The sequence below is a fragment of the Malaya genurostris genome, chromosome 2 (genome assembly GCF_030247185.1).
Source record: "Malaya genurostris strain Urasoe2022 chromosome 2, Malgen_1.1, whole genome shotgun sequence".
NCBI lineage: Eukaryota > Metazoa > Arthropoda > Insecta > Diptera > Culicidae > Malaya > Malaya genurostris.
The window spans coordinates 188,372,935-188,389,241 of record NC_080571.1 but is presented as its reverse complement, the minus strand read 5'-3'; the positions used below and the strand labels follow the sequence as shown (position 1 = coordinate 188,389,241).

Sequence of the window (16,307 nt, the reverse complement as noted above, 5' to 3'; positions counted from 1 at the left end):
TAAAATTTACGTAAAAGTATTCACTTGACACGCATGATAGAGCGCGGTCGAATTTACTTATCGAATACATTCAATGCCAATATATTCAATTTTAATTGACTTTCATTATCATCTTCGAATAAGTAGAAAGTAATATTCCTGTTGTGTCAATAGGATCGTAGCACTAGCCATGTAAACGTAATGTAATGTAACTTGTCAATGATGAAGTTTTAGTTTTGCCATAAAAATTTCTACAATCTAAAATAATACCTGTTATACGATATTACACAGCCAAGCATTATTGCTTCAGCAACATCAATGCATTGAGCTCAACAGAGTTGGACATTATTAGCATTATAAATGACAGTTACTTAGAAAATAAACGATTTCTTACAATACCCATTTTATTGTATTCAGCTCGTTTTTATTTCAGCACAACACCCAATGCTGCATAAATTCGCGTCATTATTTGATATGTTATGTTTGCTCACGATATAATGCCACCGTGCTCACCGTACATTGCTCACACCACCTCAATACGAAACAGCAGCGCGCAAGCAATAAAGAAATGCGGAAAAGTTTATGTAAACTTTTTCAAATTTCGGTTGTTTTAGCTAATATTTTATAATTTTGAGTTGCATTTTCAGATTCTTTGTGAAATTCTGCTACAAACACTACTTTTCAGTTCTAAAATCATCCCCGTGGAACGGAACAGTGACCGCTTATACATTTCAATAATCAATTACGGCTCGTCAAAGCCAAATTTCAAAATTCTAAGAATACTTAGTTATGATAAATTTGATTTCGAAAACTTAAGTGTTTTTGGTTTTTCGAAAATCGGTCTTGTTTTTGAATAATTGATCAAAAACGAGATTTTCGCATTCCGCTACATTTCACCTTAATATTAATTTCTATTTTATATTAGATGAACTCGATTGATAATGAGAAATAGTTTATCGCTTCAACCGAAATCGCAGAATGGTAGAGAAACTTAACGCTAAAAAACTGCTTGCATAAAAAACTTGAACACAAGCTTGGCGAAGAGAAGCTTAATTATCGAAATCGCAAGTATGTACAAAGATATAATTGCATATATTTGGGATAATGGTTTAATCATAAAACAAATGCAAATCAAGACAAATGATGTTCGGTGTTGGTTCGGATTGATTGAACTTTTTGATTGTAGATCATTAGAAATTTTGGTTGCCTTGTTCCACATCAACGGCTCGAACAACCCCATGGGGCTGATCCTTGTAGTTTTTTGTTTAACACGGGGATCTTTTTTTGAAGATGAAATTTTAGGTTTTTTTTTGTTTGGGGAGTTTAACCGCAGTTGCAGTCATTCGTCCCATGAAATTTTAGGTGTCTTTTTTGGTAATTTGGAGGAAGATTTCTTTCTCTTAACTGACCCTTAGGTAGTGATAAACGAATTACCTTCACTATTTTCGTCAGAGTCCTCTGGTTCCTCTAGATTTGAAAACCCGTTTTCGGTTTCCAAAGACGGGACAACAATGACCGTTTTAAGCATTTCTGCATATGTGCGTTTAGACCGTGCTTTTAAAGAAAGCTTAATTTTGTCTTTGTGCACTTTAAATGCAGAGCATACTAAAATATCATAATGAGGGCTCTCCCCACAATACGAGGTCTGTTCAAAAAGTTCCCGGAATTTTTTAAATTGCGCGCGTCTGGAGAGTCCGGTGGTCAAAATTTTTTTTTATTGTGTTGGTACATATGTCCCTAATGTATGGTGAAATTTTCAGCTGTATTCATTGTTTACATTCTGTCTTGTAGCGGCTGGTGTAGACGTGTTTTTTTTTTATCTCGGCGATTTTTGTTAGTTTAAACAATGGAAGAATTGAAGAATTTGTATTAAATTTTGCGTGAAAAATGAAATAAAGTGTAACCAAGTGTGCGAAATGTTACAGAGAGCCTACGGTGAGTCTGCTATGAAAAAAACATTTCCGATTCTCTTTTATCTTCACCAGTTGTAACCAGCGCAGGTCACCGGTGTATAAACTGCGTGTTGTATAGCAGTCTAAACTGCGTGTTGTATGGCAGTGGAAAGATCGAGATGTCTTGTCTCCTTCTTCCTTGTGCTCCGCACCGATATGCTTCTGCACCGAAGTGCCTTCGCACCGGTGTGCCTTTGCACTCTCCTGCTTCTATGTGCCTTTGCGCTCTCCTTCTTCGATGTGCCTTTGCACTCTTCTGCTCAGCACTTGTGGCTGTATATTGTGGCCTGGGTAGAGCTTGGGAAACGCCCTTTGTTGTTTTTCATATTTTCAAAAGGGAAACTTCTACGTTGGAAAATTGTTAAACCCAGTCTTTGTTGCCTTCAACAAGAACGGTATGACTAATCCACGCGAAATGCCTCGAGCATGCATACTTGCAAATAGTGCTCTCGATGTTTCTCTCATATCGGAGCTCACAACTCGGGATATTTGTGCTGTCAGAGTTGGTATGACTATTGATGGCATAGACAGAAAATATGTCTATTGTTCGGCATATTTGCCGCATAACCAACCTTCGCCAAGCGATGACTTCAAAAAGGTTGTATCATACTGCTGCAAGAGTGATTTACCGCTTGTAATCGGTAGTGACATAAATGCTCACCATATCATTTGGGGCAGCACGGATATATATTTGAGAGGTTCTGATATGATGGAATTTGTAAGCAGTACAAACCTGCACATAGTCAATGCAGGAAACCGTCCAACTTTTGCGAGATCTGGAAGCGAGGAGGTTTTGGACGTAACTCTCTCCTCTGATAGAATTGCGCATGAGTTGGTGAATTGGCTCGTCTCCGATGAGCTCGAACCTTCGTTGTCTGATCATAAGTACATCTTCTTTGATCATTCAAACGTTAAATTTGATATTATCACATATCGTAATCCCAAATCTACAAACTGGGACCTATATGAAGAGGGTTTGGCGACTAGATTTTACGGATACCATCCAACAATTGAAACCCCAATTGATTTGGAAAATGTTGTCGACGAGACAAACTCACTCATAGTTGCAGCATATGAAGAGGCTTATCCATTTCGGATTGTGCGAGCTACTAGAGGAACTCCTTGGTGGAATGCTGAACTTGCTAGACTAAGGAAACTATGCAGAAGAGCTTGGAACCACCGACGCAGAGATAGGTCGGAGGCATTCGTGTCGGCTCGAAGGGCTTACAAAAATGCTCTTCGATCGTCTGAGCGAAGTGGTTGGAAAAGCCTCTGCACAAATGTCTCTAGTCTCAACGAGGCTAGCAGATTAAATAAGTTACTTTCGAAGTCGAAGGACTTTAATGTCAGTTTCTTAAGAACTTCAGATGGTGAACACTTGTCTGATGAAGGTGATGTACTTCACTATCTTTTCAACACTCACTTTCCAGGATGTATGGATCAATCACCGACAGCTCTTCCCGAGACTTTTTCAGATAGTTACGATTCTTGGGCCCTTGCTCGAAGCGACGATTGAATCGGTCAAATGGGCAGTTGAGAGTTTTGCTCCGTACAAGTCTCCTGGAAAGAATGGAGTTTTCCCAGTGTTACTGTAGAAAGGGTATGAATATTTCAAACATGTTTTGAAGAAAATACTTACTTTTAGTCTTGCGACAGGATATATTCCAAGAGCCTGGCAGGAAATAATTGTCAAATTCATTCCCAAAGGCGGTCGCGACACTTATGAGGAAGCAAAAAGTTTCAGGCCTATCAGTCTTAGCTCATTTCTTCTTAAAACAGTGGAACGCATAGTCAATCACTATATCAGGAATGTTAGTCTGAGCGTGCGTCCGCTACATGGAATGCAAAATGCTTACCAGCGTGGAAAGTCCACTACAACCCTGTTACATGATGTTCTGTACAACATTGAAAAAGCTTTCTCACAAAAGCAATCTTGCTTGGGAGATTTCCTAGATATTGAAGGTGCCTTTGATAACGTGTCTTTCAATTCAATTCTGGAAGCAGCCCGTGGTCATGGCATACCTTCAAGTATCACAAATTGGATACACGCAATGCTTAGCAATCGACTTCTTAGTTCATCGCTTCGGCAAGCAGTGATTAGAAATCTGAGTGTCTGTGGGTGTCCTCAAGGTGGTGTACTATCCCCACTTTTATGGAACCTAGTCGCTGATGGTGTGTTAAGGAAACTTAATAACCTTGGATTTCCGACTTATGGTTTTCCCGACGATTATCATATTGATGACCGGTATAAGCATTAACACTCTCTTTGATTTAATGCAGCAAGCCCTGCGATCTGTTGAACAATGGTGTTGTCAGGTTGGACTATCTGTGAATCCGAGCAAAACATCAATGGTGCTTTTCTCTCATCGTAGGATAATCACAGGAGCTCGTCCGTTACTTGTATGGCTTTCGGCCAATGCAGACGAGCTTTTGGAAAATCATGGGGACTCAAACCCAGATATATTCATTGGATCTACACAACTATTGTTAGACCAATTTTAGCATATGGATGTCTTGTATGGTGGCAGAAAGGAGAAGTCGCGACAGTTCAGTCCAAGATAAATTATCTCCAAAGGATGGTCCTAATGGCGATGACAGGAGCATTCACGACAACTCCTACTGCTGCTCTAGAGGTGCTACTGTGCATTAAACCACTACATGTGTTCCTAAAACAAGAAGCATTATCTTGTGCATACCGTCTCAAGGTTACAGGGCTTTGGAACAGTAACCCATTAGATTATGCTACCAGCCACACTAGCTTGTGGTCTCAAATGGTTATGTGGGATGAGTATTTACTCGCTCCTAGTGACCTAACTCTCACATGCAGTTTTCCTTTCAAAAGATTCAATGTAAGCTATCCTCTTCGTGAGAAATGGTTGTCTGGTTGTCTGGAACGACAACTTGATGAACACATAGTTTGTTATACGGACGGTTCTCTGTTGAATGGTCGTGCTGTTGCTGGTGTCAACTGTCGTGAAATGAGGCTGGAGCAGTCTCATTCACTTGGTAGATACTGTACTGTATTCCAAGCAGAAATCTACGCGATTCTATGTGGAGTACAATCGGCACTTCAGCAAAGGATCTGTGGTAAACGAATTTGTTTTTGTTCCGACAGTCAGGCAGCCTTGAAAGCACTCAGTTCGAATGACTCACGGTCGAATCTAGTGATCGCATGTCGAACTCAAATTGAAGACCTCAGCATTTCAAATGCTGTTTACTTCTTATGGGTACCCGGCCATTCTGGTATTACTGGAAATGAATGGGCTGATGAGTTGGCTAGAGCTGGTGCAACGAATGATTTCGTTGGTCCTGAACCAGCTTTACCACTTTCAACTAGTTGGATAAAGCACAAGATTCGTTCTTGGGCTGCATCCAAACATGCCAGCTACTGGCGCAGCTTGCAAACTTCGCTCAGACAAAAGCATTTCTACCAGATTTAAATCTGAAAATGTCAGTGTCTACTGCATTTCTCCAAGCATCATTGCAGTATTCTGGTCAGAGCTCTGACTGGACATTGCAAACTCAATTATCACATATCTACTATTCAACGTGCTGAGTATTATTCGTGTGATTTATGTGAATACGATTATGGTACTTCATATCATCTGATATGTAACTATCCCGCATTGACGCAGCTACGTATACGGGTTTTTGGTTCTCCATACATGGTTGAGTCTGTGTATGCGGAGCTAAAATTGAAGGATATTCTCTCGTTTCTCACCCAATGTGGTAAAGAGCTATAGTCAGAAGGGTTCATCGTTTTTCCTGGAGTGAATGAATCCTTTCTGTATTCACCTTAAATATGGTTTAGCAGATTGTTTGACATCCTTTATGGGGTACCGAATTTACTTCTGCTCGTACATACTGCGAATCGTTCTGCATTCTTCCGGGAGTGCAGATTGGTGTCCCGCTAGTTTTATTATGATAATTAGTCAATATGAATAGTTGTTAGTTAGCTTTGTAGTTTAAATAAGGGTAATTTAAAAATTGGGTATGTATCATTTGGACAAATGTTATCTGTTGATACAAAAAATGAGAAGGTTTCTTGCATGCTGGAGAAGGAGAACACAAATTTCCGCTCCAGCGGGCTTTTCCCTTGTTCCTAAATAAATAAATAAACTTACTTCTTAGCAAACTATAAACTTGCCTTGATTTATCTTTTCCCATATTCAGCGAGCAGGGAATAATAATCTGTAGAGCAGCAGGTGTCCTCAAGTCGTCGTTATTCGCTCGATGATGAGTTGACTCACGGGACACATTAGCACTTTTTTAAATACTTACAAGATCCGTGCCACAAATATTGGACGAGTACCTTATGATCAAAAAAGAACCGGAATTTTCATTTTGAAATTCCCGCGCTTGTCCAATCGGTAAACTTTTATTCTCTCAACGTTGGCAACACTTTCATACACATTCTGTCAAATTTTGACGCATATCGTACGATTAGTTTTTGTTTGGCGTCCATACAAAAAAGTTGAAAAATTTTCGTGTGACGATTTTTATAATGGATGAAAATTTAGAACAACGTGCGTGCGTCAAATTTTGTGTTGCAGATGGATTTAAGTGTTCCGAAACGTTGGAAATGTTAGAAAAGGCCTTTGGTGAATTGTGTCTAGGAAAAACACAGGCATACGAGTGGTATACACGCTTTAAAGGTGGTCGTACAAGCTTGTATCTGTTGGATCATTGTAATCTGTTGATACAAATAATGAGGACGTTTCATGCCTGCTGGAGAGAGAGATTGACAAATTTCTTCTCCAACGGGGTTTTCCCTGCTCACAAATAAATAAATAAACGTTGAGAGAATAAAAGTTTACCGATCGGACAAGCGCGGGAATTTTAAAATGGAAATTCCGGTTCTTTTTTGATCATAAAGTACATTTGTCGATGGATTACAACATGATTTACTTTTCGGTTCAAACCGCCCTAGCTAATTACCTAAACCTGCTGCCCTATTGCTGATAACCAGTGTCGAAGTCTCGGTGTTTCGTTGATACAGCGCTCTCGGAGCAGGTACGATTGGTTGACCGAGATTCGCTCGTTACTTACTGGTGCTGTGGTGGAGGTCGCTCGGTTAATTTTTTCGGTGATCTTAACTTTCTCTCTCTCTCTCTACCTCTATCTCTCTCATATATATATATATATATATATATATATATATATATATATATATATATATATATATATATATATATATATATATATATATATATATATATATATATATATATATATATATATATATATATATATATATATATATATATATATATATATATATATATATATATATATATATTATAAATATATACAAAAATTACATTATTTATGCTAATTAGGATGTATATTTTTTGTACGTTCACAGAAAACTACCAACACTGTTTGCGTGGAATGTCTAGGAACAGAGTCAAAGGGTCCCACTGGAGTTTCAGAAGCTCTCAGTTCTTGTAGTGGCTGTGGAATGTCATTACACGATAAATGTGCTAACAATGGTACTACTACTGTACCATTATCAGCTTTAGCTAGAAGGGGTAATAAATGGTTTTGCGAAGAGTGTAAAACTTGTGATGCCTGCTCGACACAGAATGAAAAAGGACCTTGCGTACTAAGCTGTAGTGATTGTACTAAGAATTTCCATTTTTCTTGCATGGAAATTGCACTTGACCATGTAAAAAAAGGAAAATCATTGTGGAGGTAGTACTAACAAATTGATTGTGCATCAATATTATTGTTTTTTTTTTGTTTCTAGATGTGCTTCATGTATAAATCTGTGTAATAAAACTCGTAAGCCTGGAGTAGAATGTGGAACACTTTCACGGAAAACGACAGAAGACGTACAGCACAAACTGGAAAGGAATAAAAAAAAGTAACTATGTTTTAGAATTTATATGTAGTGTCGTCCATTAGTCTCTAGAACAAAACACTAATTTTTGAAACAAATATACGTAGATCCTACAATTTCAAAGTGTACTCGGGTACTTTTACAAAAGTGTGATCCTTGGCTTACGTGGCTGATTCGTTGAACCAGGCCCGTGCGCAGGAGGAGGGGGGGGGGTTACTCTTCCGCCCCCATGGAAGATTTTTCAACAGTAAGTTTCATGAACAATAGAGTACTTCTTATATAAAAGTGCAAATAACTTGATTTTCCTATAAACTTTTCGCACCTTCCCCACCTTTTGAACCCCCCTCCTTCGCTTGAATCCCCACCTCCCTTGAATTTCGCCCCTTCTTTTGACCCCCTTGCACTCTCCCCTTGAACAAACCACACTGCTCCCCCCCTCCCCCCTTTGAATGATTTCTGCGCACGGGCCTGCGTTGAACCAAAGTATCAGCATTTAATTTTAACATCGATTAGAACTTTAAGATGAACCCATACATTTCGAGATTGATTAAACTATCAAGGAGAAAATTGTGTGGCCAAAAGTCACGGCGATTTGTCGGGGTTACATCACATAATTTGGTTATATTTTCGAATCGAAAGAGCACATCATAACATGTTTGCGTCTTATCAGAGGCCTTGTTGAAGCTTCCAAACGAGACTAAGATTATTTAAAATTTAAATTGCATCATGTGCTTTGTCCGTTACTTATACAACTATTTCATCAAAACATCTTCTCAAATGAGCTATGTTTAGCGAAATCGGTTCGTATATCTTTGAGAAAGTAGCGTATCTTGTACAGTCGAATTGTCATACATGTATATAAAAACTAATCTAAAAACTTATGTTTCATTACACTAGATTTTCATGTTGAACACTGTTTCATTTGTTATTGAAATGTCATCATTTAGATAATAAAATGAAAACAATTTGCTGAATATTTTATGTATCATACAAATAAGAATAATTCAATTCCTGATGTAGTTCTCTAGAGGTTGCATCAGCAAGTGACATTTTATCCTTGTGTATTTTCACTCCCGATAACTGCGGTGTGATTTATCTTCAGTACCAACCGAAAGTTGACGATTTCAGGCTTCGTTTGATACATAAAGTTGATAGGTGAAAATAATTGAAACGAAACTCTCACTTGCTGATTAACCGAAAACTTAATTAATATACCTACTGTGTCTTGTCTGCGATTCTTCTCCGACGTCATCAGTGTCCGCACCTACCGCAGTGCCAACATTGATTCTGACCACTATCTTGTCGCGATTTGTATGCGCTTAAAACTATCGACGCTGCGCAACACTTGTCGCACAGGAACGCCAGGATTCAATCTCGAGCAGCTGCGTAACGTTCGTACTGCAGAGGAATACGCGCTACAACTAGACCTAGTGCTACTAACGGCAGCTTGGCACGGCGACTCTTGCAGGCGACTGGAGGAAAGGTCCGCCGCAAGTAGCACTGCTGCAACTGTACTGGTTTGACGGCGAATGTCAGCAGTTGGTCGAAGAGAAGCATGCAGCAAGCAATCAGTCGGTGTTGAACAGTCGTTCGTACCGCACGCGTATAGCTCTTGGCTCCTGAAAATTTATTCTGGCTACCTAGAATTTCATTGATTCAAGGCTTCGGTCTTTTTCAAGGCTACCTGAATCTCTAACAGTCTTTTCAAAGACTAAAGATTAGTCAGCCTTTCTCAAGGCTATACAAAGAGTGATATTCTAATATAATCAGTCTTTTTCAAGACTAAGAAATTAATCAGTCTTTTATAAGGCTAGCTATTCAAAAAACTATTCTTCGAACTGATCAGTCCACCACAAAATCAGTCTTTATCAAGACTTTTCCAAACTAGGAGTCTAATCGAAGACTAATTTAGCCTAGTTAATTTAATTCATTTCAAAAATGCCTGCGTCCAACCGGAAAGGCAACAAGCCTGAGGCTAAAAATAATTCAATACGGAATAAATCACAATCCGTTATTAACATTTTTCTAATAACATTCACGCTCTTATAGAATTTGAATGTAAAAATAAAAGACAACGGACAGATTTCCCTTCCGTTGATTCTATGCCATCTAACAATATTTACGAGATTCTTCCTGAATCCGATTGTAGCGACATAGAAGAAAATTCTTCAAAAATTTCTAAAATGGACGCTTGTCGTTCTGGGAAGAAACAACAATCTATGCCACCAGTGGACAAGTGAAAAACTTCCGACTTCAAAGCATTCCGTACTGAGCTTTCTACTTTTCTCCCGGAAGTAAAAGTCTCATTTCAAATCGGACGAAGAGGAGAATGTCGAGTCTTGGTTGATGGATTGGAAGATTACGAACGTCTTATTCGATATTTGTCCGAGAAACTTCATAAATTTCATTCATATGATATAAAATCAGACAGACCCTTCAAGGCTGTCTTGAAAGGCTTATCAAATGATCAATGTACTGATGAAATTAAAAATGAACTAAAAGGATTGCTTGGTTTTGTCCCTTCCCAAGTAATACTTGTGAAAAGAAGAGCGAATGGTACTTCTAAACCACGCTCTGGAATTTCTCATGAACTTTACTTAATACACTTCAATCGAAGTGATGTAAACAATTTGAAAACTTTAGAAAAAGTACGTTTCATTTCCCACATTAAAATTCATTGGGAACATTATAAACGGCATAATCGTATTGCAAACTTAACGCAATGTCGTCGTTGCCAAGGCTTCGGCCATGGAATCAAAAATTATCATATGGATATACGGTGTTTGAATTGTGGTAAATCGCAGTCGAAAGACGTTTGTCCAATGAATGAAACCACTGATAAATTTTCATGTTCAAATTTGCGATGGAAATCATGATTCCAATTATTTGAAATGTCCTGCCAGGGAAAAAAATTTGAACGCTCGTTCGCTTAGACAACAAGTCAAATCAACGACCTTAAATTTACAGAACATACCTGAAAATCAAAAAACCGTTACAAATGCCACGCCTAATTCTTCTAAGGCACTTATTTCTTCGAATTTATAATAAAAACAGGTTCGCCTTCCAATTCGTCTTCTAACGAAAACAAATTATTGACAGGTAAATTGACCTCGTCATCATCTTCTAATGACAGAAAACTACCACTTAATTCTTCTAATGTAAATAATCAAAACACAGGAACGCTTTGCAGTTCATCTTCTAACGAAAACAATTTATTAATAGGTAGATCGGCCAAATCATCTTCTTCTAATGGCAGTCTACTTACCAATATTCCTTCAATGCCATTCGCTTCTTTAAATGAAGTCGATTTAGGCGATATTACTGAAAATAAAATGATCTACCTACAAGATCAACTTTTTCAAATGATCATCCGAGTGAATTCGATTTCATCACGTTTTGAAGCATTTCAAATCGGATGGCAATTTGCAAATAATATTATAATGAATTTAAAATTTAACAGTGATGTTAAATAATTATTTGAATATTTTATATTTAAATGCTCGATCTTTAAAATCGAGTGAAAATGAGTTTTATAATTTTCTCTAAGTTCACAAAATTCATATTGCCATTGTGACAGAAACTTTTCTTAAACCAAATGTCAAATTGAAAAGCAATCCACATTATGTGGTTCATCGATTTGACAGGTTTACTGGAATGGGTGGTGGAGTTGCCATTTTTGTCGAACGGCAAGTTAAACATCGAATTTTACCTTCTTTCAATACTAAACTTATTGGAAGCTTGGGAATCGAAGTTGAAACCATTCATGGAATTTATTTCATCGCTGGAGCATATTTTCCATTCCAATGCACCGGCGAACAATTAAATTTCTTTAAAGGCGATTCGCAAAAACTCACAAGATATCGACCGAAATGTTTCGTAATAGGGGAATTAAATGCTAAGCATGTCCAGTGGAATTGTAGGCAAAATAACAGTAATGATAAAATACTTCATAATCAACTCCCAGCTGGTTACTTCACAGCTCTTCATCCCAGTAATCCGACTTGTTTCTCTTCCGTGAAAAACCCGTCTACAATTGATCTGGTTCTAACAGATCAAAGTCTCATTTGTAGTGAACCGATTACACACAATGTTGCACATATTCTTCGTGTAACTAATTCATTCATCGATCTTCGCCGCGAATATCATCCCATTACTTACGCACGTCTCGAACAACGTTGAACTATTCACTGCACGAAAGAGAGAAGGGTGAAAGTGCATGTTCGTTTTATACATGCGTTTGTAATTCGTTTATTTACTTTACTCTTCGAATTGGTTCAAATAGCGTCACTGCGATGATCGTTGGTTTTCATTCTTCGCGAAGCATTCTTCATCTAATAAATTCATCATATCTCGTGAGGAAGCAGCAATGGGAGAGTGCTGGGATATGGTTCATCACATACACATAAGACTATGGTCCCGAGCAGAGTGTGAGATCAAATAGAAAACTCATTTTGATGTTGTGATGTTCGCATTTATCGATTACTCAATTTGCTGTTGTTTTGGTCGTTTTAAGTGGCAAAACATCAAAATCGAAAGCAAAAAGATATCCCGATGATAGCAAAAAGAAAACTATTTTGCTATCAGCGAAAGCAAACTGAAATCTAAATAAGATATAGATTTTTTCTTGTTGATAGCAAAACTAGTTTTCAATTTGAAGTTATTATCAAACAACGAAAACAAAACTTGAATGCATAAACAGTTATTGATTTGCTTTAAAAAGACATTACTGAAAACAAACAAGTCGCGAGCATAAGCTAAAAATAGATTGGGTAAAAGACCCGGGATAGTATACCTTTAGGCGATATTACTTGCAACAATAAAAAAAGCGTCAAAAGCACCAACACCTCCACAGGGAGAGACTTGGGTTTCGAACCTAGGTGATTTGGATTCCGAACTCTCTGCGAATGCTATGGACTGTGACGTTAAGCTGTGAATAGATGGAGAATTTTCGATCATATGACAAGCAGTGTTGATTCACAAAGCTGTATACAGGTAGTTTTAGCCGATGCACACTCGTTTCGTCGCATCCGTCCCGCAACCATCGTGAATGGAAGTGCGGCTATTCGATAGGTATGAAAATGTGCTCTTTGTCATTCTCGTATCCAGAAACATCATAATATCAAATTGAGTTATTTATTTGATCTCATTCTACTCGAGTATGTAATCACTTTGAAATACGAATTTCTAGGCTCAGAAGAGCGAGCGCTTTAGAGTGAAGTCTTTTACAGCAAAGGCTTACTGGAAACGTGAATTAGGAATCTGACAATAAGCAATCCCAGATCATATGTTATTTCGATTCCAAAAAAATATCTTACATATTTCGACTAATTGGGACAATGAACTAGTATCTCACTTCTGCTCACAGACAGCATCACACTGATTTAGAAAATTTTTAATTCTTGTGTAGACTTAAATTCGGGATCAATCGATGAAGATTAATTTCGGAGCGAACATTAAGCAATTCATTTGCATGCTTTAGATAAAATGGATTAATCATAGACAATTCATGGAAATCTGATTATTTAGAGAATAGGATTTTTAAACTAGTTTTCTAAGTTTTTCAAATATTAATGCAAAATCGCTGTACTATATGGAGCTAGTGTGCTAAAATATGATCTAGCTCCAGAACCTGAAATCTTCAAAGCTTTTTTTTCTGAGAAAAGTTGTGCGGGATGTCAAGGTCTACATTATGAAAAATATGTTAGTTAGGAATTTATTCGCCAAGCGCTCGAAAGTTTCGAGAATCGACACGTTTTGAAGATCATAGAAACATTTTGTATACCTTAGAATTGACGAGGGGTGAATGCAGCAAGTGCCTTCGAAAAGGCGGGTGTAATGTTTTTAATGTTATAACTCCGAAACTACTGAACGGATTGCTATCAAATTTAGCACAGATACTTCTTGCTATTCAGAGATGGTATTTTTATGGGGAAGGAGGCCATAAGTATATTTTTATGGGGAAGGATAAATTGTATATATGATCGAACATAACTCCAAAACAACTCAATAGATTATTAACTTTCTTGGCACATGTAATTCTTGCTCTTCATAGGTTCTTATAAGAGATATTTTAATTAGGAGGGGGTGAAAGAGGTGGTGGTTGCAGTAAGTGTTTGCTAACAGGGGGAATTTGAGTCAAAATGTTTCGAGTTTTACGAAATCGAAATTTCTCGACAGACACAGATATTTATTACAACTAAGAGATGATCGTAAGGATATTTATACGCGTGAAAAGATAACAAGTGTCTATTGAAGAAGCTCTCAGCTCAATTGTTTGTAAATATCGGAATAATTCCATAACAACTCAGTAAATTATCACCAAACTTGGCAGATGTACTTTTTGCAATTCAGAGGTGGTAATAAAATTATTTTTTCTTGTCGAGATCCAAGATATTCATTGCACAGGTGAACAAAAGGTTGAAGTTTGTAGCAAGTGCCTCTAAAAAGAGGTTTATTGTTAAATTTATCCTATTTGACGACAAACGAGGGAAGCCGGAGGATATAGACTAGGCGGAAAGAGTCTGGAAAATCAATTTTCATCTCCCCCTCTCTTTTTTTTGACGAGCACAGATACTTTTTACACTACTCAGAGGACAGAGAACTGTTGCAAGTTCACTAACAAAAGAGGAGTTTAATGTAAAATTCATTGGACGAAGAACCGATACTTCTTGATTAATACAGATACTACCTTCACATCAAAATAGATTGAAGGGTTATTTCAAGGAAGGAGTGTAGCAAGTGCCCCAAACATGGGAAGTATAAAGTGAATTGATCGTATTTTATAAAAAAAATGATACTTCTTGACTAGTACTGCATATTTCTAGCAACTGAGTGATTACGTGGAAATAGGTTGTGTTTCACTACGCTCTGAGTATTTCAATGGTCAGAACAATTTCTAAAATTGTTTTTGCGGCCTTGTATTTACGAAACATTTCCGAGAAACGCCGGGTAATTCAGCTAGTATGATATAAAGAAGAGCGTATTATTCAAACAACTTGTTAGTTGATGCACAAAAAACAATCACTTTGGCAATACCGATACTCGAATTCTGAACCACAGACAATAACGGTCAAAACATCAACATCAATAACCGAAAATAATAGTCAGAACATTTAACATCTTTTTTTAACTAAACGCGAAAACTGTTAGAGAATCTGATATTTAACGTACCCCACCAGAAGGAAATCGGTGACGTCAAATGTATTTTTCATATCAAGTTCCTAACGAAGGTCTTTCTGTGGCTGACGATCAACGAGATGAGAATGCTCAAGCCACTATTCGTTCTCGAAAGAGAATGAAGCCTTTTGGCCGGATCTGGTGAAGGCCCAGTATGCCAGGAGATTGCTAAAGAAGATGAACTAGCTTCAGATAGACGTGGCACCAATGATCGTCAACATATCCAATGTCCTCCAGATATGTGGTGCTAAAACAATAATCTCGCAAGTAAAAATATAGAGGATTATTGGTGTAAAAGCTGCAAAAGTGTTGACAAAAATCTTTTCCTTGATCATGGTTAGGTTCCGGACAACTGCCACAGGAAGCTTTTTTGAAAAACGCAACATAGAATTAAAGGAATAATTGTTCCATTAAAATTTATTTTTGCATTTTTGTATCGCCTAATGAAATTAGTCCTATTTGATGCAGTTTTTTTTTTTCAAATAAAATTTTTTATTAGGCTCATTTGCTTTAGCTTAACGTGGCCGATTGTCTTGTTGTTAGGGGGAGAGAAAGGGATGCCGTATTACGGGGCGGCATACTCCCCAGTTAGTAAGGGGACATAGGGAGGGTGGGACGTACACAGTATTGAATTGAAATTTGAATACATCATTGGTTTGTGGCATACATCTTTTAGACACATTTTGCGTTCGATGAATCTTCATGTTTTTCAGCTTGTAGCAATGAAGAGATTATTCTGGATTGGGATGCTTCGTTGGTGTGTTCTGACGTTGATGTGACGTTTTTGGGTAGCTTCCAGCAACTCAGTCAGTTCAAGGCAGGTGCATGCTCCGAAGCATCGTTTACACAGGCCATACTTCCAGCAACGTAAAGAAGAGTGCGGTAGAGCTGTAGACGAGAAAGAGATAGGGAGAGCACTAAATTTGAGCATTGATAGTTTTCAAGAAGTTATAGATGAGAGTCATATAAGGAAGATTTCGAGTTGCCAAGACGTCGCGGACTGGTACGAAGGGTGGTATACCTCGGGCCCGAAGGGAACCTATGAGTTGGGACCTGGCATCACAATACTCGACACATGTCCAAACAACATGTTCGATGTCATGATAACCCTCACCGCAAACGCAGACACCACTCTCAGCGAGCCCCACACGACGGAGATGCGCGCTGAACATATAATGATTAGACATGAGCCTTGACATTACACGAATAAAGTCTCGGCTCACGTCTAACCCCCGGAACCAAGCTTTCGTCGATACCTGTGGGACTATTGAGTGTAACCATCGTCCCAGAGTTCCACTATTCCATGTATTCTGCCAGCTGGCTAGAGTTTTCTGACGACAGCAACTGAAAAATTCATT

General features: G+C 38.0%; 1 protein-coding gene across 2 annotated transcripts in view; it reads left to right on the top strand.

Moving 5' to 3' along the window:
- LOC131432742 (histone acetyltransferase KAT6A) overlaps positions 1 to 16,307 on the top strand; it is a 155,563-nt gene that overhangs the window by 27,629 nt on the left and 111,627 nt on the right. The window contains exons 2-3 of one of the 2 annotated variants that reach the window (XM_058599226.1): positions 7,297 to 7,625; positions 7,681 to 7,797. In XM_058599226.1, the coding sequence (XP_058455209.1) occupies positions 7,297 to 7,625; positions 7,681 to 7,797 (446 nt within the window). Of the gene's footprint in view, positions 1 to 7,296; positions 7,626 to 7,678; positions 7,798 to 16,307 lie in introns of those variants that run through there. The other variant, XM_058599227.1, reaches the window with a different exon arrangement.